The 24,303-nt window shown below is 32.4% G+C and overlaps 1 protein-coding gene across 2 annotated transcripts; it reads left to right on the forward strand.

The window, feature by feature from the left end:
- The first annotated feature begins 2,089 nt into the window (after positions 1–2,089).
- Positions 2,090–24,303, forward strand: LOC143055481 (ras-related protein Rab-32-like). 2 transcript variants are annotated; one of them, XM_076228628.1, is made up of 6 exons: positions 2,090–2,223; positions 18,019–18,144; positions 19,461–19,539; positions 20,575–20,756; positions 22,573–22,716; positions 24,031–24,303. In XM_076228628.1, the coding sequence occupies exons 1-6, from the start codon at positions 2,221–2,223 to the stop codon at positions 24,139–24,141; spliced, it is 645 nt and encodes a 214-aa protein (XP_076084743.1). In that variant the 5' UTR covers positions 2,090–2,220; the 3' UTR covers positions 24,142–24,303. The 2 variants fall into 2 exon arrangements, with proteins under 2 accessions (XP_076084743.1, XP_076084742.1); XM_076228627.1 differs by lacking the exon at positions 2,090–2,223 and adding an exon at positions 7,159–7,260.

Raw genomic sequence — 24,303 nt, forward strand, 5'->3', positions numbered from 1 at the left:
AGATACAACGAAAATCAAAAATCTTGTCAAACAGAAAATGTATTTATTATTAACCATAGAAAGCAACATTGAGAAGGAAAACAGTTCTCTTTTTTTATATTAAAGACTTTTCCCGTTGGTAAATCAATATCTCTATGAACATAATCAGCTCGCCGCGTAGACGCTCTTTTACATCGCGATGACGGGCATTCCGATGTATTGCAATCTAATTTAAATTAAAAAACAATCTCTCATCGCTCCCGTTTTCTGATATGTCGCGTATGAGAGATCGGTTTTTAATTAGATTGGATGTATTGTTGCCACAGAGATTTGACTTTCGTTTTTGACTAGTAACCGATCGTATAAATACGCGAACATTTCTTAGTGCAAAATAACAATCCATATCGCTTGTTATAAATTCATTTCTTCAATGAGTACTAAAAAAATGTTAAGAACACAAATAAATAAGATGTCAATGTCTGTTGACGTTAGAAATATGTATATATCTTTTCTATATTTATAAATTTAGATCGTTCAGTTGGAGGACTGGAAAGTAGTTATTTATAAAGGGAAATTTTTAAAGATTTATAGATATAAGAAGATAAGTAATACTGGTCTCAAAAAATTAAGTTAGTATTTTCTTAATTTTTCGTTGGAACATTTTCCGCATGGAATGTCTGCATATATTTTCAATTGATATTAGACAATAGCGCTATGTGATATAAGAAAAGTTTTTATCGATACGCTTCTTCCATAGACTGATTATCATTTTGTTCTACTATACTATCTATAGAAACTAGACAACACCGGGACAAGTGGTGTTATTTGTCAAATAATGTAGACGGATCGATGACGAATGGACAGGGTTGCGTTCAATCTCGTAGCGGCTACCGTAGTGCTTCGTAGCTTTTGACTATTGAACGTGTAGCTATAGCCTAGTTGTTATAACTAACATAGATATTGATAGTAGCTGCTACTATATTGAACTCAACCCAGGACATATAATTTGAGTAGACTGCATGGCAATTCCTACTAACGCACATTCGCGCGGACCTAACGTGAAAAGGAAAAGAACACACAAAAAAAAAAAGTTACAAGAATAAACATATCGATCATGTAAAAAAAAATATTTTGAAATTCATCTAAATAACGCTTTGTTTACGGTGTCGTGACGATTTATTCTATTCCATGTAGGATGTGGTATTGCTTAATTCTCATAATATACCTGTCAGAATATGAAAAAAAAAAAAAGAAAAAAAAAACATGTAAGTGAACGTCGACGAGACAGCAATATATCTATTATAGTAATATTTACAATGAAATTTTTACTTTACTTCGATGTCGTATATTTTTGAAAGCGTTCTGAATATGCATGAAGTATTTGCCACTGTATATGATCTATTAAATAAATTAAGTATACAAAAAGTCTGTGGCATTTATTAATTTAAGCAACATTGTACTATGTCTTTTTTAAATTGATTATTTTTAGGTTGTTGTAAGCTTAAGAAAATGTTTTTTATGTTGATAGCCGGATGTTACACATATGACATTTTATAGTTAAGGGCTAACATATACTGGCTCAGTTATGGAACTACGTGCCAAGCACTTTTTATAAAGCAAAACTAAAAGTAAACTAAGTGACTAAAATTAGAACATTAAAATTAACATACACTTTCAAGATAAACTAATGTATTCACAATTGATAATTTATAAGCATACTAAAAAAAATTAAGCTTATAAGTTAGAAAGGCTGAGTAAACAATATACATACCATGGGACTCTTAGTATTGAGTACTATAATATTAACGTGTATATAATCCCAGACTTACCTAATTATAAAATATAAAACGCAATGAGAAAATAAAAAGAAATGTAGGGAAAAATGTTTTTGAAGTTGATTGCAAGATTCTTAAAGACTCTGTTATAGTTAAAAAAAATCTTTAAAAAGAGAAACGCATAATTTTATTAATAGGCTCTATTATTATCGGAGGTCCATTCGGGTGCGCTGTCTATAAATGATTACTGTTGTATGACTATAACCGCGGGAAATAAGTTAACTCTCTAGACTTATCAAAGCAATCCATATAAATATCAAAGAGATTACGAACTTTTCCGTATGCAAGTCATGTGACAGACAAATCAGAAGACAAGTTAGCAGTTTATACAGTGAAAAGAAATGTCTTAATTAAGGAATTTAGCACAGAATACATTCATGAACTGTATACGATATATGTGATCGTAATGGTAAGTACAATTCGAGTAAACTGTGAAGATCAAAACTTCCGGCACAACCTGTGGATCCAATAAAGTCAGTCTAAAGTACAGACCCCCTCCTTCCCTGAAAAATGAGTAGAAGAGGTATATATAGTCTTTTTGAAACGACTGCCGCTGCTTTTATATAGTCGTTAGACGATCATGTGTCTAAATCAGTGTGTGTTTACAAAAGTTTATTGGGTCAAACACCTTGTCCTATATTTTGACATTTAAATTGCGTTTATAACAACTGTTCAACATGCTTCCTATCTTGTAAATACATGGATATTACAAATGTTCCAGCAGGATTCCAAATCTCAATCTCATAAATCTAAAGGCAGACCTTTAACCGACCCAGACATAAGTGGCAGATCCAGAATTTTTCATAAAAGGGGGGGGGGGGGCACTCCAGTCATGCTTCAGTGATTCCCTATGTAATCAACCAGATTTTTCCCACGAAAAGGGGGGGGGGCTGGGCAGATCTGCCAATGGACATGTTGGTTGGTCATTATATACCTAATAAAATCAAATAAACAGCCTGTACATGCAGTAGTTGCTTGCAGCACCAATATTATAATGGTTGGTACTACATGTAGATGATTTGGAATCCTCTAGATCTATCTTCCCTAACTCAACCAGTTGATTTGCATGATTAGACTACCTCTATATACATGACAGTGATACAACATTTGAATTACTAATTCTATACAAATGTCATAATTTCTGCTTTTCTTGGATTTCTTTTGACCATGTTGACATGTTTGACTACATGTACATTGGACTAAATGGTCCATCATTTAAAGAAGTCTTTACTATTCATAAATGTAAAATTTCACAGACAATGATTGTGAATGAAAATTTCATTTATTTGCATGTAAATGATATTACAATGTACAGTGTAGACTTCTTTGCTTCAGTTCTTGAGATTTAAGAGGTTGAACTCTTAAAATAAATTTGACTTGTATAAAGGTCATGATAGGGGGTCCTTTAATTCTGTATTCTTTAATTTTTTAGGTCAATTTTCTCTATTTTAAAAAAAACTATATTTTTGCCCATTATTCTTCATGTTCTTCATGTTCTTTATTCTTCATTATTTTTGTCCATTATTCTGTAAACCCAGACCCACTTGTATTTATATCAGTATAAATATAACCACTGACTGAATTGCAATGCAAAAATCAAGTTGTAACTATAACATCATGAACATGAATAAGGTATTTTTTTATTCATGCAAGTTAAGATTTATAAGCTGTAAAGTATTAAACTTGCATCATTAGCAGATCCAGGGAGTCACCGGCGTGATCAATAGACTAGAACCTCCCCCTTTTTTTTCTGTTATGAGAATGGTTCATAGTTCTCAGTGTGGTTGGAATTCCCTGTTTCACAAAATGACGGGATCTGCGTCTGTTAAATTAAACTGATGACATAATACATGTGATGATTATATTTTTAACTTGATAAATTTTCCAAACTTCCCTGTTATCACTTATCAGTTTGTTTATCAAATACATTCAACAAATCAAAATAAACGTAAATATTTAAAAAAAAAATAATATAAACAAACAGATAATTGAGCAATCTTTATAAATGAAATTAGGAAATTTAGCCTCATTTGAAGAGGGGCTGAAAATTGAGTAACCAAAAGGATAATAACATATGTAAGTTAAGGATGTACTTAGGTGATTTAAGGTAAAATTAAATAAATCAAGAATTAAAAATTGATACTTTAAGCTGGAAGAGTATTAGTTACGAATCAAAATAAGCTAAAATTAATGAAAGGTTATGGAGCTCCTTTTCGAGATATTTGATTTATGAAATATTGTGGGAAAGGGCTGACTCTGACTTTTACCTTGTATTTGCATTGGTATTATTTGGGTCTCAAATCAAACGAAAGAAAATCAAGAATCTGCTTAAATTTGGTCAAATGGCCTCTTATGAGCTATTAAGTCTTATGTTAAAAGATAAATAGGTGTAATGGGGCAAAATTAAGTTTACTATGTTTCGTATGGAAAAACATTGAGAAGTTCGAACATTTGACACTTATTCCAAAACCTCACCTAAGTACATCCTTAAAGTAGAAAATAAACTAACAATGCCAAGGCAAAAAATGAAAAACGACCTAAAGACAAACGACTGTATTTGAAATACATTATTGAAAACTAAATACTGCGCAACACAAACCCCACCAAAGCCAGGAGTGACCTCAGGTGCTCAGATCAGAAGGCTGAGCAAATTAAAGATGGATGTAGCAAGCAGTTAATATGTTATATTATATATATAATATGGTAAGTAAGTTTTGATATAAAACTGAGGAGATGTGGGATACAAGTCAATGAGACAGCAACCCAACAACAACAACAGACAATATAGCAAGCTCTGAATTGTCCATGAGTTTATGAGAGTCACAATGTCCAGAGTTTATGAAAGATGATTCCTTATATATTTGAGATCTTCTTATTTCAGCAATGAAATTAAATTGGTCAGGCATCATTTATGTGCATTATACCTTATAGTGGGTCTCATTGGGGTCTAAGCGTGACACGGGATTGCAGATTTTTTTGTAAGCGTGACACGTGAAAGTCAAATTATTGTGTCCTGAAAACGGGAAATGAGGTCTACCGGACCCGGGAAATGACCAAAAAAAATGAGTATTGCTTACGTATATACTGTATAGTGTAAGCGGGATACGGGAATCTGACAAAACCTTAAGTGGGATCTGGGATCAGACCCCCCCGCCAATGAGACCCCTTTATATGCTAATGCAACTTTATTTATTCGCTTGTTCTCTTTAGTTTGATGCATTTGAAATCACATCCGACATTGTTATTGCATTGATAATAGAAGCTGTCAGACTATAGTTTATGATTGCTATTGGTTTAATTGACTATAATTAGGTGACAATATAATAGCTATGTTTGAATAAAAACATCACCTCTACAAGGTAAACATGGTCAATGATTTACTGTATCTTCAAACATTTATATAGCAGACTGACAATATAATATGTACTGTTCTCTTGTCATTTGTCACATCTTTAGAAAGTATTAAAATCAGTCTAGGTAGTACAATGGATCAAGCTGTAAACCTGTAATTGTTTTACTGTGAATTAAAATGATAGACAATTACTCTCACCTTTATCTTATACTATATAGATTAAAGTATAAAAAAGAAGATGTGGTATGATTGTCAATAAGACAACTATCCACAAGAGACCAAAATGACACAGAAATTAACAACTATAGGTCACCATACAGCCTTCAACAATGAGCAAAGACCATACTGCAGTCAGCTATAAAAGGTCCCAATATGACAATGTAAAACAATATAAACAAGAAAACTAACGGCCTTATTTGTATAAAAAATGAACGAAAAACAAATATGTAACATATAAACAAACAACAACCACTTAATTACAGGTTCCTGACTTGGGACAGGCACATACATAAGTGGCTGGGTTAAACATGTTAGCCGTATCCCAACCCTCCTCCTTACCTGGGACAGTGGTATAACAGTACAACATAAGAACGAACTGTAAAAATCATATGGTGTTTTTTTTTTCTTGATGTATTTCAAAATATGAAATTAGCCAATTCACCCTCATTTTTTCCTAAATAAGGTGAACTCTGTTTATATGATGTAACCATTATTAAAGGGATATAAATGGAATGAATGATATTCTTTTAACTTTTTAGATATTTGAATAAATTATAATAATAATATTGAATTTATGTATTATCTGTGTTGCATAACTGAAATTTGACAAATAATCAAAAACTTGTCTAGTGAGAATGGTAAGATATTATGAATTCAGTCCGATAAAAAATCTATGTTTGTATTTATATGATAGACATTTTTTTTATTCAGTTTTATGAATGAACTGCCCTGGTTTTAACAATGTTTTATGATTAAACTGCCCTGGTTTTAACAATGTTTTATGATTAAACTGCCCTGGTTTTAAGTTTTATACATAAACTTCCTTCAGCTGTTTTTCAGTTTTATGAATAAACTGCTCTGTTTTTTTCCAATGGGTCTTCAACACAGCGAGAAAATACTGCAAATGTAAGTGGGCTTCAAGCTTTAAGTACTTAAGTACTATAGCTTTCTGCTGTGTGCTTCTTAAATACTGGAGCTAGGTGCTTGAACCTCAACCTACAAATTCTTGTTTCATTGAATAAATATAAAAGAAATACAAATTTCATGTTTAAAGGAAAGAGCATGAACTATATTGGCTGTAGATTATATGAAACATTGAACAGTGATCCATCAACACAATCTTAAGGCTGTTGTTAAAATCCCACCAATCATTCAGATTGATAAAATACAATGGTATCACTTTAATTACAATTATTTGTAATATCTCCAAAATTTACAACTACACATTTTTACCAAAAATAATCCCTTATCCTTTATGAACAATAGGATGAGATTTTACCTTTGATGATAACTTCTTAAAAGTGTATTACAGTTAAAGGATTTGATGAAGCTGCAATATAATCGTTTAGACATATGCATTTACATGCATTAACACCATTAAGTTATAATCAGTCTTAGTAAGAGGACACAAACTTGTGACATTTATTCGAATTTGAAAAAAATATTGTATAGTCATGATAGTTACAAACATGAAATACATATTTTTATTGTGAAAGAGTATTTTTTTGGATGTAAGAATTATTCAAGGTAATGACCATGATAATGACAATGTGATATTAATTTTGTGAACCGATTTTTTTGAGCTCTGAATTATTGGAAGTGTGTTTCTGTGAATAGTTTATGAATATTTTTAATTCCTATTGTCAGAGCAATAATACTAGCTGAGAAGAAAAATATATTTTCAAATTTTGAGCTAAAAATTACTTTATAATATGTACATTGTGAACAAATCGAAATGGATGGCTAAGTCTAATTCAGTCACCTGATATTTGTTATGTGAAAAATAAAATGTCATTGGATAGTAATAATCAAGTGGCAGCCAATCAAAATGGATGGATTGAATCACCTGACTATTATGTAATAAAAGTAAACATGGTAAGAATGACATTTATTGTCTAGTGCCATTATAACTCTTTTCTCTATTATCAGTTAGGGGCCTTCATGACCAAGTGCTCTTATGTAGTTAAATATAGTTCTATTACTGAAGTTGTGAGTTTGAACCCTGCTCGTGCAGGTGCACTTGACTCCAATCTTAATTGACTAGGATTGTCAGTTTCCTATCAAGGATTAGTGGTTTACTCCAGGCACTCAGGCTTTCTCCACCAACAAAAACTGGCCACCATCGAAATAGCAAAAAATTGGCGCTTAAAAGTGGTGTTAAAACACCAAAAATCAATCAAGCAATCAATCTACCATCAGTTTAAAATGAACTTAAACATTTTATAGGCATTCTTTAAATTTAATTTTTTTCTTTAACTAAGGCAAAATGAAATAAAAGTTAATGATTCCCATTATTTATCTTCCTTAATATTAAGCCCATAAACTTAAGTGCTTTTTTTTTATGGTCCCGCCAAAGCTGAGCAGCATAATTTGAACCCTTGTCAATCTTTACGTCCCTAAGTCCGTCTTTACATTGTCCCAAAGTTGGTTTCTGTTCTCTAACTGTAGTTTGCCTATAATAGCAATGTTATTAAACTTAAAACTTGTACTTTTAAAAATGCTTATATATTACAACAAAACATAGATCAAATTTGAATTTTGGTGGCATGACTTTATCCTTTCAAGAGTTATGGCCCTTTCCAAATATTCACCTGGTAACCCTTCATTTTAATTCAACCCAATATAACCATGATAAGTGGGATTTTACATTCTGACAGATGACTCACCTAGAGATAAGCCATATTAGATGATAATAACATCCTGATCAGATAGATCTATCACTAATCTGCTAATCTTGATTGGTAAAACTGTACATTATTTATAGATAATGACATCCAAGGTCAACAAGACACATAATCTGTGTGTCATATATAAATCTACCTTATACAGATGAATATCAATATAGGCTTATAAAAACAACCTTATTAAACAAAGTACACATGTAATTGTTGGAAAAATTAGTTGATTTAATTAAGAATCCTTAATACTAAACAGACCTGTCACCAAAATTCATAATTTATTTCATATTTGAATGCCTTAAAGTTTTTTACATTCTATCCGCCAAAAATTCCAGTGCTTGAATCATGAGTTTAAAACAGATTGATTTAAGGAATTTAAGTCAAAAGTTAAATAAAAAAGATATCAATAATTCAGTGCATATTACTGAGGACATCCTGAGATTAAAAAAACATCCTGGGAGTTTTTATTGCAAGGGAGATAAGCCAGGATGTTATTCTACTAAATTTGTTTATTTATAATTTTATTATAATTTATTTTGATTTTAAATTTAATTATAAAAATAAGAAGAAGAGGTATGATTGGCAATCAGACATTAATTACACTACTAGTATAGTATTACTGTCAAATAGAATGTTATAATTAAGTTATTTTTGAAAGATTAAGTGTGTTGAATTTTTAATCATTAGGGGAATCAAACAATTAGCCAAATACTGGCAGCAAACATTTTCTTGTATATTCTTTTTCATTTGAAATGCATCTTTTTACGCGCGAAATAATGGCAGCAAAAATTTTCTTGAACTTTCTGTATTATTTGGCTTGCCTCGTCCCCACAGATTTCCAATCATGTGATTATTTAAACTGCACTGTGTTGCAAGTATTTTGGAAATTAAATCGCATTAACTTTGTAGCATATATATATCTCCTACAAATTTAAGTACAGAGTTTTTCTTATACATTGGCTAATCAAGTTATGCTGCAAGAACTTCATGTTAAATCACAATGAAGTTTTTGTTATTAGGATATACAATGAACATAATAAAGATCGATTGATGGTGTTTTAATGCCACTTATAACATGTATAAGTGCCACTTTTAGGCTATTTCATGGCGGTAAGTTTTTATAGGTTGAGGCAGCCGGAGTGCCAAGAGAAAATTGCCAATTTTCCATAGAAAATAAAGTGTACCGTCATGAGCAGGGTTTGAACTAACAAACTCAGTGTTGAGTAGCTAGTGATTACAGTAGTAGAACTACTTAGACCACTTGGCCACTGAAGCCCCTATGTGATAAAGTATATATTCAGTTACTTGAGATATGAGTTGACTATATATTTGTTATAATTATGTTAACTATTGTAAGATGCATTGAAGACCTATTGGTGACCTTCTGCTTTTGTCTGTTCTATGGTCGGGTTGTTGTCTCTTTGACACATTCCCCATTTCCATTCTCAATTTGACATTTGTAACTGGCAAAAGTCATATTTGATCAAAATTAGATTTTGTGATTTCAAGGTCAGTTTCTGAGATCCTACTACTAAAGGTTATCTAAAGGTCAACTACGTTAAATCTATAATCGTTGTAGTATGTACATGACCCAAAAGTGAGATGTTGTAGGTGTGAGTGTGACCTCAAATGTATAATGACCATAAAAGGACTAGGATATAAAAACTCCAGTTCAACATAGAATTTTACAGGCACTTATAGTAAAAATAAAATAAGCCTTTATTGATATAAGAGTTGTGTTGTGAGTTCTAATGATACAACCCTACATCTAACATGTCCAAGTCACAATTTGTTAAAGTAAAGTAAACCATAAAGATCAATGTATGGTCTTTAACAAGGAGCCTTGGCTTACACTGAGTTACAGCAAGCTATAAAGGGCCCCATAATGACTTGTGAAAAACAATTCAAATTTGGTCACTTATAAATTTGACTTTAATGTTAAATATATTAAAAGGCCAATTTTGCCAAAGAAAATGTGTGTTTTCAGCTAAGGAATTCTTCTGTAGTTTGTTTTATGTTTTTAACCTTGAATTGGTTTACCAGGTAAAACCTGCAGTTTTTATCATAAAACACAAACAAAACTACTAAAAAAAAAATTTCATTAAACAATGTAAGTTTTGGGAAATTTTTAAAAAGAGGCCTGTATGTGGGTGCAATTCAAAACAAATCTTTATTTTTTTGGCCAACATGGCCTAAGATATTACAATTAATCTATAATCATTTAAGGTAAGGCCGGTTTAAATAATATGTGTGTTGCCTATAACTTCTTCATAAAAAATGAGGGTAGCTTAGAAAGGTAAAGGCTTTTTTTTTTTTTTTTTTTTTTTCTTCACATTGAGACTATGGGAGAGAAATTCTGACTTTAACAGTGCTTATTGAAAAATTACCAGAAAAACTTTAAGATAGGTTATTTCTAAGCTTAAAATATATAGGGAAGGTAGCTATATAGGGATATAGGAAACACACATATTTTTTTATTTGGCCTTAGACAATATTTAGATTACAATAGAATCATGATGTACAATACTAATTACACAATGATGAAATTATTATTGTGGTCCGTAATAATTGACAATAGAATTTACATAAATGTATAAAGTTAAAAGTATTATGGCATGTATCAGAAGGGCCTGTATACCTCATTGTAAATGCTGTATTGTTGTTTGTGTAATCAATGCCTCCCAAGCTACAGGAACTCTTGACCGCTACTGACATTACATCATGTGACAGCCATGCAAAATATAAACATGTAACTCGGCAAAAGTGTGTAAGTATAGACATCAAATTCATTGTACTCCTCAGCTGGTCAGATATTCCACCTTATCAAATGCTCTTTATGTACGACATTGATATATTAGGTGTTTTTTTATGCCCCATTTATTATGCCTAATTCATAGGCATTATGTTTTCTGGTCTGTGCGTCCATTTGTTTGTTCATCCGTCTGTGCCTTCGGCCATCTGTCCTGCCAGTCAGATTAAAGTTTTTGGTCAAGGTAGTTTTTGATGAAGCTGGAGTCCAGTTAACTTGAAACTTAGTACACATGTTCCATATGATATGATCTTTCTAATTTTTATGCCAAATTAGAGTTTTTATTCCATTTTCATTGTCCACTGAACATTTAATAATAGAGGTGTTGGGGCATTCGTGTACTATGGACACATTCTTGTTTTATCTTTTTTAAACTTGAATTTTTAAAATTAGTATGTTTGGTGGCTTGTCCAGAATAGACTTTTCTGGTCCCTAATTTAGATTTCAAATATTTTAACAAAAAATTTGATTCTGATTTTAGAATTAAAATACTGAAAATATATCGTCTTTACAGGCCTAGGTATTTGTTGATTTATTAGAAAATCGATGTACTGTACGCAGTAAATTTTTATATTTTTTGCCACTGATACTGATTTTCTGTATATTTTAAATTATGGGTAAATGGTGCACATAGTAAAAATGAATTGAAATATTTAAAAAAATCTCAAATTTTCCATAGGCATATATAAATGATATATGAGGGATTTGTGATAGCCACAGAATTGAGTATCCTCAATTTACAAAAATAAATGAATTCCCAGTATCAACACATGATCAATTAATAAATATTTTATTAAGTCTTTCCACTTTTCTGTGGAAAGACTTATTGTTTTTGTTCTGATTATTAAGTCTTTCCACTTTTCTGTGGAAAGACTTATTAAGTCTTTTCACTTTTTTGTGAAAAGACTTATTGTATTTGTTCTGATTATTATTATTATTATTATTATTATTTTTTTTTTTTTCTTCCGCCAAATTTTGTTCTTGCGCAAAATGTTTGTTTCGCAATATGTCGCTTAGATATTTCCCATATGGTATCGTATAGTTTATGCGCTTTTAAATTTCACCCTGCTAAGCCGATCCATTTTTTATGTAAGAGTTATCTCCCTTTTCACTGTTTACCCTCTGTGTGCATCTTCTTCGTAACAAAAAAAGATAGCGACAAAATTCTTTTTACAAACTGTTCGTTACATCCTCAGAAATTTTTGGCTAATTTGGATCGAAGCGATTCGATGAAATTTTATAGGAGTTATCTACCTTTACAAAATAAATTTGTCGGTATGTTCATTTAACTCATAAACAGTTAACCGTATAACCCTGGAATATTTTTATTTGAGTCCCCTGGGTCCTAACTTAGAAAATGAGGTCAAGGTCAAAGGTCAAGGTCAAGTTCTCAATTGTGACTTTTGCTTGTTTTTGCATTTTCTCCGACACTTTGAAAGATACATACTAAAGAACAAGTGCAAAATGTCAGCTTTATTGTAATGAAGATATGCTACATTTTGTCTTATACAATTTAATGGCATCTTATAGGAGTTATTGCCCCTCAAATGTCTTGATATGAGGTTATTTGATTATAACTTAAACTAAGTTCATTATAAAGGCATTTGACCTTGTACAAAAGGTTAGGTGACAAATGACCTTGAAAAATGACTACCGGAAGTGACCTTGAGAAAACCGGAAGTAGCCTTTTTTGCAATTTTTTCATATAAAAGTACTCAGAATCCATATATTTTATCATAAAGATACATAAACTAATTACTGAAGACTAAAAATGACTTCCAACAAACCGGAAGTGGCCAATTATCTCCCATTCTACATACAAAAGTATATATAAACTATATATTTTTGGAATCAGTGTGAAAGAAGCTATCATATGACACCGGAAGTGACATTCATTTCACCGGAAGTAGTATATTATCTCCCTTATTTCACTCAAAATTATCATTAAACCATTATTTATCGCATCAGTATGAAGAAACTATTTTCTTATGAAAGTTTCTTTCATGTGGAAAGACTTTCAATTGTTCTCTGAACAATTGGTTTTTAATTGTTTTTCTTCTGATTATTATTATTTTTTTTTTTCCGCCAAATTTTGTTCTTGCGATAAATGTTTGTTTCGCAATGTGTCGCTTAGATATTTCTCATATGGTATCGTATAGTTTATGCGCTCTTAAATTTCACCCTGCTAAGTCGAACCATTTTCTTTGTAAGAGTTATCTCCCTATTCACTGTTTATGATCTGTGTGCATCTCCTTCGTAACAAAAAAAGATAGCGACAAAATTCCTTTTATAAATTGTTCGTTACATCCTCAGAAATTTTTGGCTAATTTGGATCGAAGTGATTCGATGAAATTTTATAGGAGTTATCTACCTTTACAAAATAAATTTGTCGGTATGTTTTTTTAACTCATAAACAGTTAACCGTATAACCCTGGAATGTTTTTATTTGAGGCCCCTAGGTCCTAACTTAGAAAATGAGGTCAAGGTCAAAGGTCAAGGTCAAGTTCTCAATTGTGACTTTAGCTTGTTTTTGCATTTTCTCCAACACTGTGAGAGATACATATAAAAGAACAAGTGCAAAATGTCTGCTTAATTGTAATGAAGATATGCTACATTTAGTCTTATACAATTAAATGGCATCTTAAAGGAGTTGGTGCCCCTGAAATGTCTTGATATGAGGTTATTTGATTATAACTGCAATTAAGTTCATTATAAAGACATTTGACATTATACAAAAGGTTACGTGACAAATGACCTTGAAAAATGGCTACCGGAAGTGACCTTGAGAAAACCGGAAGTAGTTTTTTTTGCAATTTTTTCACATAAAAGAACTCAGAATCCATATATTTTGTCATATGGATACAGAAACTGATTACTGAAGACTAAAAATGACTTCCAACAAACCGGAAGTGGTCAATTATCTCCCATTCTACATACAAAAGTATATAAAAACTATATATTTTTGGAATCAGTGTGAAAGAAGCTATCATATGAGACCGGAAGTGACATTCATTTCACCGGAAGTAGCATGTTATCTCCCTTATATCACTCATTAATATAATTAAACCATTATACATCGCATCAGTATGAAGAAACTACCTTCTTATCCAAATTTCTTTGCTGTGGAAAGACTTTCAATTGTTCTCTGAACAATTGGTTTTTAATTATTATTATTATTATTATTATTTTTTTTTTTTTTTTTCCGCCAAATTTTGTACTTGCGATAAATGTTTGTTTCGCAATATGTCGCTTAGATATTTCTCATATTGTATCGTATAGTTTATGCGCTTTTAAATTTCACCCTGCTAAGACGAACAATTTTCTCTGTAAGAGTTATCTCCCTATTCACTGTTTATCATGTGTGTGCATCTCCTTCGTAACAAAAAAAGATAGCGACAAAATTCTTTTTACAAATTGTTCGTTACATCCTCAGAAAATTTTGGCTAATTTGGATCGAAGCGATTCGATGGAATTTTATAGGAGTTATCTATCTTTACGGAATAAATTTGTCGGTATGTTTTTTTAACTCATAAACCGTTAACCGTATAACCCTGGAATGTTTTTATTTGAGTCCCCTGATTCCTAACTTAGAAAATTAGGTCAAGGTCAAAGGTCAAGGTCATATTTTAGATTTTCATATGTCTTTGATTTCCCTATAATTCTTGAATGGTTATAGATACAGAAAATTTAAGCAGTGAAAAATGTTAAGTACTTCAAGGGGCAACTTTTTTACATTATGACTATATTGATTTTACCATCATGTAAGGGACATAACTCCCATCGATGGTTTTTAAAAAGCCATATTTAGGCAAAACTCTTAAACAAAGGTCCTTGACCCATAGGGTCTTTTGCAATGACCTTGTGGAGCAATGACCTTGACGAAGGTCACAAGGTCAAAGGTCAAGGTCATCAAATTATGTGGTTTTGGCACTATTTAAACAGTTTTATGTGTGTTTGAATTTCAACCAACCAACCAACCAACCAACCAACCAATCAACTGACCAACCAACCAACCAACCAACCAATCAATCAATCAATCAATCAATCAATCAATGTTTCCGTTTCATGTGTTTGATACGGGATTCAAGGTCTCTTTTTTTTCGCTTGTTTTAATTGAGCCTATCAAACGTGTTTAACCAACATGTTTAACAAATATGTTTAACTAACGTGTTTAACCAACGTGTTTAACCAACCAACCAACCAATAAATCAATCAATCAATGCATGTTTCCGTTTCATGTGTTAAATACGGGATCCAAGATGTTTTTTTTTTCGCTCGTTTAAATTGAGCCTATCTAACGTGTTTAACCAGCCAACGTGTTTAACCAGCCAACGTGTTTAACCAACGTGTTTAACCAACATGTTTAACCAACCAACCAACCACCCAACCAATCAATCAATCAATCAATGCATGTTTCCGTTTCATGTGTTAAATACGGGATCCAAGATGGTTTTTTTCGCTCGTTTAAATTGAACCTATCTAACGTGTTAACCAGCCAACGTGTTTAACCAACGTGTTTAACCAACATGTTTAACCAACGTGTTTAACCAACTTACCAACCCACCAACCAACCAACCAATCAATCAATCAATGCATGTTTGCGTTTCATGTGTTAAATACGGGATCCAAGATGGTTTTTTTCGCTTGTTTAAATTGAGCCTATCTAACGTGTTTAACCAGCCAACGTGTTTAACCAACGTGTTTAACCAACATGTTTAACCAACCAACCAACCACCCAACCAATCAATCAATCAATCAATGCATGTTTCCGTTTCATGTGTTAAATACGGGATCCAAGATGGTTTTTTTTTCGCTTGTTTAAATTGAGCCTATCCAACGTGTTTAACCAGCCAACGTGTTTAACCAATATATTTAACCAAGGTGTTTAACCAATATGTTTAACCAACGTGTTTAACCAACCAACCAATCAATCAATCAATCAATCAATGCATGTTTCCGTTTCATGTGTTAAATACGGGATCCAATTTTGAGCCTATCCAATGTGTTTAACCAACGTGTTTAACCAACGTGTTTAACCAACGTGTTTAACCAACCAACCAACCAACCAATCAATCAATCAATGCATGTTTCCGTTTCATGTGTTAAATACGGGATCCGAGATGGTTTTTTTTCGCTTGTTAAAATTGAGCCTATCAAACGTGTTTAACCAGCCAACGTGTTTAAACTACGTGTTTAACCGACATGTTTAACCAAAGTGTTTAACCAACCAACCAACCAATAAATAAATCAATGCAAGTTTCCGTTTCATGTGTTAAATACGGGATCCAAGATGGTTTTTTTTCGCTTGTTTAAATTGAGCCTATCAAACGTGTTTAACCAACCAACGTGTTTAACCAACGTGTTTAACCAACGTGTTTAACCAACATGTTTAACCAACCAACCAACCACCCAACCAATCAATCAATCAATCAATGCATGTTTCCGTTTCATGTGTTAAATACGGGATCCAAGATGGTTTTTTTTTCGCTTGTTTAAATTGAGCCTATCCAACGTGTTTAACCAGCCAACGTGTTTAACCAATATATTTAACCAAGGTGTTTAACCAATATGTTTAACCAACGTGTTTAACCAACCAATCAATCAATCAATCAATCAATGCATGTTTCCGTTTCATGTGTTAAATACGGGATCCAATTTTGAGCCTATCCAATGTGTTTAACCAACGTGTTTAACCAACGTGTTTAACCAACGTGTTTAACCAACCAACCAACCAACCAATCAATCAATCAATGCATGTTTCCGTTTCATGTGTTAAATACGGGATCCGAGATGGTTTTTTTTCGCTTGTTAAAATTGAGCCTATCAAACGTGTTTAACCAGCCAACGTGTTTAAACTACGTGTTTAACCGACATGTTTAACCAAAGTGTTTAACCAACCAACCAACCAATAAATAAATCAATGCAAGTTTCCGTTTCATGTGTTAAATACGGGATCCAAGATGGGTTTTTTTTGCTTGTTTAAATTGAGCCTATCAAACGTGTTTAACCAACCAACGTGTTTAACCAACGTGTTAAACCAACATGTTTAACCAACGTGTTTAACCAACCAACCAACCAACCAACCAATCAATCACTTAATGTATGTTTCCGTGTCATGCGTTTAATACGGGATGCAAGGTCTCTTGAGGTCTTTTTCCCCTTGTTCTAAGTGACCCTATCAAACGTGTTTAATCAACCAACCAACAAACCAACCAACCAACCAACCAATCAATCAACCAACTAATCAATCAATCAATATGTATGACTGTTTATTTATGACAGTTTATTGAAGGAACAAACTCTCAATTATTCAAGAAAATTTTTATTTTATTATTGTTCTTACGTCTCTTCTGAAAAAAAATCCACATATTCTCTGAAACTACAAGTCCAATCGACCTGAAAATTTGCAGTCAGCAGGGCATACATGTACTGAAGGTTCTTTGCAGATATCTCTCAAGACTTCTGCTAGAAAAAAGAAATGGCAATGCCGTAAAAATCGCTTGCTAGGTCCGTCAATCTCAGTAAAAACCTACAATAAAATGTCCGCTCCGAGATTGAAATACTAATCTGTGTTACAAACAGGTGCTGAAAAATGGACATTATCAAAAAATAATCATTAAATGTGTTTTAAAGTTACACCGGATCGATTAAATCCAAAACATGCACTGCTGGTGAACTGTGATCAAAATGTCAATTTCCTACAATGACAAAAGAAATTACATTGTGTACATTCCATCTCTAGACTTGTTGTCTGTTCAAGGTCCCGACCTAAAAAGAAATTAAAAGACTAAGTTTTTCTTAATATAAACCCGCGTCACATGATGTCTCCTCAATCTTGCGCGTGCGCTGTATCTAAAATAAAAGAAAAACTTTCCAAACTAAACATGACACTTCTCCGGTAACATAATAATATAGACCCCATACCAAAGCAAACAAACAAACAAATAAACAAATACCCCCCCCCCCCCCCACACCCCCCTTTTTCCAAATCAATCAATAAAAAAAAAAATCAATTATCCATTCATCAGAGGGGAAAGACTGCCTAACAATTGTTTTCAAAACAATTGCTTTATATTTGTGTATATATTTTTTCGAATTTAAAGTCAATTTTGATGACAATTTTAAGCATACTATTATTTGTTACAGGCAGCTGCAGTGGAGAAAAAAGAGCACTTATACAAGATCTTAGTGATCGGGGAACTAGGGACGGGAAAAACCAGCATCATCAAACGATACGTTCATCAGTTCTTTTCACAGCATTACAGAGCCACTGTATCCTTATATAAACATACCAGAGAGCAGATAGGACATTTTTAGGGACACCAGGATTGGGTGTGTTTTAATCTTGGGATTTTGGGATTGACCTTTCCGGATCTGGGAATTTCTTTTTTGAATTTCGGGATGTAGGGATTTAAATTTATTTAAATTTGTGAGTTCAGGATTTGTTGTTTTTAAGCATGGGATTTTACAATCAAGCCCCCTCCTATCCCCCCGCATACCAGCTTTAAGAGATCTTTGGCCAAGACTTGGGGTTAGTGATCATGTCACACATTTTATAAAATATATAGAGTACTGTACATGTAAATTCAGAAACTATTATTGCAATTGTTGAATAATATATAGACATAAATGTGAGTTTAATTATTGCAATTTCAGGAAAATCTGCATACAGATATATGTTTCAGATATCAGAATGAAATAATTATTATAAATTGCAATACTCTCCCAGTTGCATTATTTGATTCAATAAAAGCCTCACAATTATTTCTGATTTTTTCTTGTCTGTGTGTCCATTCGTCTGTCCGTTTGTCTGTCCTGCTTCAGTTTAAAGTTTTTGGTCAAGGTAGTTTTTGATGAAGTTGAAGTCCAATCAACCTGAAACTAATTAGTATACATGTTCCTTATGATATGATCTTTCTAATTGCACTGCCAAATTAGAGTTCTGACCCCAATTTCACTGTCCACTGAACAAAGAAAATGATAGTGGGAATGGGGCATCAGCTCACTTGGGACACATTCTTGTTAGTATTGTAAACCATGACTAATTCTCACAAGTTCATCATGAAATAAACTAAACTAAAACTAAACCGATGTTCAAAAATTTCGAACTTTGAATTATTGCCAATGATATATATAAATTTAAGAAGCTGTGGTATATAATTGCCATTCAGACACCTTTCCACCAGACCCACATAAAATCGAAAGTTAGCGTTAATAGTTCAGTTAGGTCCTTCAACAATAAGCAAAGCACATACCACATATCAAGCTTAAAATGGCCCAGAAATGAAAAAATGTAAGATAACAGCCTGTCATCATCATGTGCAAATCAATAAATGAAAAACATATCTACCCTTTTGTTGAGTTGTTGTCTTTTTGACACATTCCCCTTTTCTATTCTTAATTTCATGGCATGCAGCAACAAATGCAGAACAAAACAACAAACTACAGAATAACTGCAGCTCCTGTTAGAATAATAATTCTTGTTATTTCACTGTGAAAAGTTAACACTAGAAGTGATTTAAAAATGCATCATTTCTGATTTGAATTAGTATATCATGATACATAACTTTCCTTAACTGTGACTACAGATAGGTGTAGATTTTGCATTAAAGGTATTAAACTGGGATGCTGATACAGTTGTCAGGCTACAGTTATGGGATATTGCAGGTATGTGGTTAATATATATATGTAGTATAGCTGAATTGGCATGTTTGTATGATCTGCAACTCTTTTTCAATTGTTTCAAAAATAAGTATTTGCAATGTGAAGTATTTTTGTAAGATCCTAATAAGGATGTTTTTTCCTCCCTTTTGTAATAACAAACTTTTTAAAAGACTGTTATAAATTGACAGTATATAATAACAGACCTTAAAAAGCAGAAAAAAATACTGGTCTGAGTCCTTATACAAATTCTAGTCTATTTCCTGGCTTTTAATATTCGCGAGTTGGTTTCTGAACAATCATTAACATTACTGTTGATTATGAACATGGTAAGGTGGAAGCGGACATTCATAGATAGCTCAACATTATAACATCACCATAACCCTTTACCTTAATTCACTCTGCTCCAGAAGTCGCATGAGGACTGAAACAAACAATGTCATGGCAAAAATTAAAAAAACCATGAAAAGACCAGAAAACACGACATAAAAAGATAAAGATTGAGCAAAGAGAGCAACAAGAGCCCAGACAAAACCTGATGGTAGAAAAAAATCATATATTTACATGTGACACCCCTCATCAAAGTACAATTACAGTATGAAATTTGTCAATACTCTAAATGTAACAGAGAGGTAATTATATAACCAATACCAAACTTAAGGTACATTCCAATTCAAAAATCAAAAATAAACTGACAACGCCATGGCTAAAATGAGAAGACCAACAGATTTACATCATAATAAAGGCAGAGCAATAATAAACTGACAACGCCATGGCTAAAATGAGAAGACCAACAGATTTACATCATAATAAAGGCAGAGCAATAATAAACTGACAACGCCATGGCTAAAATGAGAAGACCAACAGACTTACATCATAATAAAGGCAGAGCAATAATAAACTGACAACGCCATGGCTAAAATGAGAAGACCAACAGACTTACATCATAATAAAGGCAGAGCAACACAAACCCCACCAAAAGGTTTTGATGCAGTGTGGCAATTTTTTTTTAAATAGTGAAATATTGATGTGTATTTCTAGGTCAAGAACGATTTGGTAACATGACTCGTGTGTATTACAAGGAAGCTGTGGGATGTTTTATAGTTTTTGATGTTACAAGAGCATCAACATTTGAAGCAGTCACCAAATGGAAAGCAGATTTAGACAGTAAAGTAACACTGTCAGATTCAACACCTGTACCATGTGTTTTACTGGCAAATAAAGTAGGTTTATATTAGTATTGTTTAAGACTTTTTGGACAATTACTGCATTTGAATGGGGACATATGGTAAGTGGGTCTCATTGGGGTCTAAGCGTGATGTGGGATTTCCGATTTTTGCTAAGCATGACATGGGAAAGTCAAATTATTGTGTCGTGAAAACTGGAAATGAGGTCTAGTGGGACCTGGAAAATGACAAAAAAATGAGAATTGCTTATGTACATAGTGTAAGCGGGATCCGGGAATCTGACAAAACAGTAAGCGGGATCCGGGATAGGAACACCCCCCCAAACCCCCCTTTTGCTCCTTTTGAAAATGACTGGATCTGTTCCCTTGGTATGGGAACTTTTTTTTTTAATGAGCTAAACTATGCATTTGAAGGGCCTCTGTATAAACAAGTACAAATGTATTTAACCTTCTGTCTAGTATTGAAGATGTCAATAATTACTTAACATGTATGTTTCATTACATGTTATTTTGGTTGGCTAACGGCAATCTTGCAACATTTTGAAATTAACCTAAAAAATGAAAGGTAAAATTCATGATGAGACAAGCTTCAAAAATAAAGTGGATATCTTAATAAAGAAAAACTTGACAGAAATCCATGTTTACATTCTATCAAAAACATGTAATTATATAAGTATTGAATGCTGTTTTCAAAATTTTATAGGGTTGTAAAAGCGTTGACCGTGCACACATACAAAATGTACTTTGCAACCTGTTTTCACCCAAATGAATTCATAAAAAGAAGCATTAAATTTTTATACGACTGCAAACAAATTTTGGGATCGTATACTGGTATAATGTCTTTGTCTTTGTCTTCTGCTTAGTCGTGTTGGAAGACACATTTGGTTTCCGCACAATATTTTAGTTTAAGTGAAAACATCTTTATGAAATGTAATAAGATGGTTCAATACCAAAAAGGGAAGGTTGGGATTGATTTTGGGGATGATGGTTCCAATTGTTTAGGATTAATGGGCAAAAAAAGGGGCCTAAAACAAGCATTTTTCTTTTTTCAGGATAATTTTTTGTGTATAAGTATTTCAATTGCTCTGAAATTATATCACAATGTTTAATACCACAAGTAGACTGTTTGAATTCATTTTTGACGTTATGGTGTCAACAGTTTAGGGGCCCTTTAAGGGCAAAAAGGGGCCAAAAACAAGCATTTTTGTAGTTTCTGGCAAATAAATTGTGTTTAAGTGTATGGATCACTCTGACATTGTACCACAAGGTTCCTTATTACAAAAGGAAGGCTGTGACTGAGTTAGAGGTAATTGCCCAATTAATGCAGGAATTAGGGGCCAAAACGGGCCAAAAAACAAGCATTTTTGTAGTTTCAAGACAATAACTTGTGTTTACGTGTATGGATCACTACAAGGTTCCATACTACAAATAAAATGCTGAAATTGAGTGTGGGAGTAATTGCTCAAAGGAGAAGGATTCAAAAAGTTTGGGGGTCCAATATTTTTAAAGTGGTTCAAAAAATATTTTCAAAATTTTTCAAATTTCAAATTTTTGAAAATTTTCAAGAAGAATTTTTAATTGTACAGTATTACACAAAAGATATTGACATTTATTATGTGTCAGAACCCTATACTTTGTCAAAAATTTGATCACAATCCAATTTCAGACAGTATCAAGCTTGAATATTGTGTCCAAATTTGCCCCATCTGTTCAGGGTTCAACCTCAGCAGTCGTATCAGGCTGCGTGCAGCGAAGCAATTTATTAATTATATATTCTACATTAGAATGTACATTTCTATTTTCATTGTTAATGTTAATTTATCTACACTTATTTTATCACTTCTATTTTTCAGTGTGATCAAGCCAAAGAAGGATTGGTGAACAATGTCTCTCAGATGGATGATTTCTGTAAAGAGAAAGGTTTTGTTGGATGGTTTGAGACGTCAGCAAAAGAAAATATAAATATAGAAGAAGCTGCTAGATTCCTTGTGACCAGGGTAAGAATTAGTTTTATTGATACCCTGCCTACAAATATTGAGGGGCAATATGTTTTCTATAGATATAAGAAGATGTGGTATGAGTGCCAATGAGAAAACTCTCAATCCTAGTCACAATTTATAAAAGTAAATCATTATAGATCAAATTATGGTCTTCAACACGGAGCCTTGGCTCACACAGAACAGCAAGCTATAAAGGGTCCCAAGAAATTACTGGTGTAAAACTATCAAACAGAAAACTAACAGTCTAATCTATTGAAAAAAACCAAGAAGCACTTATGAACCACATCAACAAACGACAACTAATGAACATTAGATTCCTAGTCTGATGTCTGTTCTTTATCAAGTTTAAATCTGGTTTAAGTTGTTTGTGATCTCATTATCTTGAAACGTTATACGCATGATAAGTGAAAAACCCCAACAACTATCCACTTTAGTTTAAATAAAGTGAATGTGAGCAGTTATAGTCAATTGTACAGCCTTTAACTGAGTGAGCATACTGTGAGGTCACATTTTTGTTGTCAAGTCCATATTTCATTTATTATGTGGCCATTATTATTTATTGGATACCTGTTTTTGAAGATTTCTTGGATCTAAGTTGACCATGAATTTCAATTTGCAATGAAGTACTCATTTTTAAAGGCATATATACAGTGACATTTGCAAAACCGCAAAAACAATATTCAAAATTTAATGTTTCCTCAATGCTAAAAAAGCTCATGGTATTCACTAAAATAAAATGAATCCACAGTACAATATACAACCAACCCTCACACAGTCAAATTACCCTCATTTATTATAACCATGAAATAATTTCTTAATTTATAGTACACAGCAGACCCTGAATTTAAGGATGTTTGTTACTCTGTTTAAAAAAAAATGCTTTTTAAAATACTGTTTTAAATTGTTAGTTTATAAATTAAAGAACTAAAAAAGCAGAAAAGATGAAAGGTATATGCGTTTGTTTTCATGATATATGCCATTGAAAACTGCGCAGGAAATAATTCTCTCTAGACTTTTGATACATTTAACATTGGCTTCCTTTTACTTTAAAATATTATGAAAAAATAACAAGGGTTTTATAGGATTTTCAAACATGCCTTTTTAGACTAAATATCATAAAATTATGAGAAGAAAAAATAGAGATTAGTGGGGATTATTTTTATGGCACAACATGGGTAAAACCAAATGATTCCAAATGACTGGCAAAATTTCAAAAACAAGAGGAGTGAACATCTTTAAAGGATTTGCTAGCTAAGAACCTACCCCATTCACACATTCATTGTTATTAAGTTCTATATAAATATTTTTCAGATTCTACAGAATGATGAAGCAATAGCCAAAGACGAGGCTGACACTGATAGAATAATATTAAATGGTCCCAAAGATTCCTCTTTAACAGAAAAGAAAGGTTGCTGCTCTTGACTTTCCATACATTTCAAAACTATGTTACTGATAACCCTCCAAACATTTAAATACTATGTGACTGATAGCCCTCCATACATTTAAATACTGTGTTATTGAAAGCCCTCCATACATTATAATGATTAAAGCTGATACATGCTGATAGATCTATATTTTGAATGT

Source organism: Mytilus galloprovincialis, chromosome 12, assembly GCF_965363235.1.
Source record: "Mytilus galloprovincialis chromosome 12, xbMytGall1.hap1.1, whole genome shotgun sequence".
NCBI lineage: Eukaryota > Metazoa > Mollusca > Bivalvia > Mytilida > Mytilidae > Mytilus > Mytilus galloprovincialis.

Excerpts from the sequence above, each read along its gene's own strand:
- LOC143055481 (XM_076228627.1), top strand. The coding sequence starts at position 7,174 with ATGTCATTGGATAGTAATAATCAAGTGGCAGCCAATCAAAATGGATGG. Across the intron at positions 18,145-19,460 it reads CACAGCATTACAGAGCCACT|ATAGGTGTAGATTTTGCATT; the intron begins GTATCCTTATAT and ends CTGTGACTACAG. Across the intron at positions 22,717-24,030 it reads CTAGATTCCTTGTGACCAGG|ATTCTACAGAATGATGAAGC; the intron begins GTAAGAATTAGT and ends AATATTTTTCAG.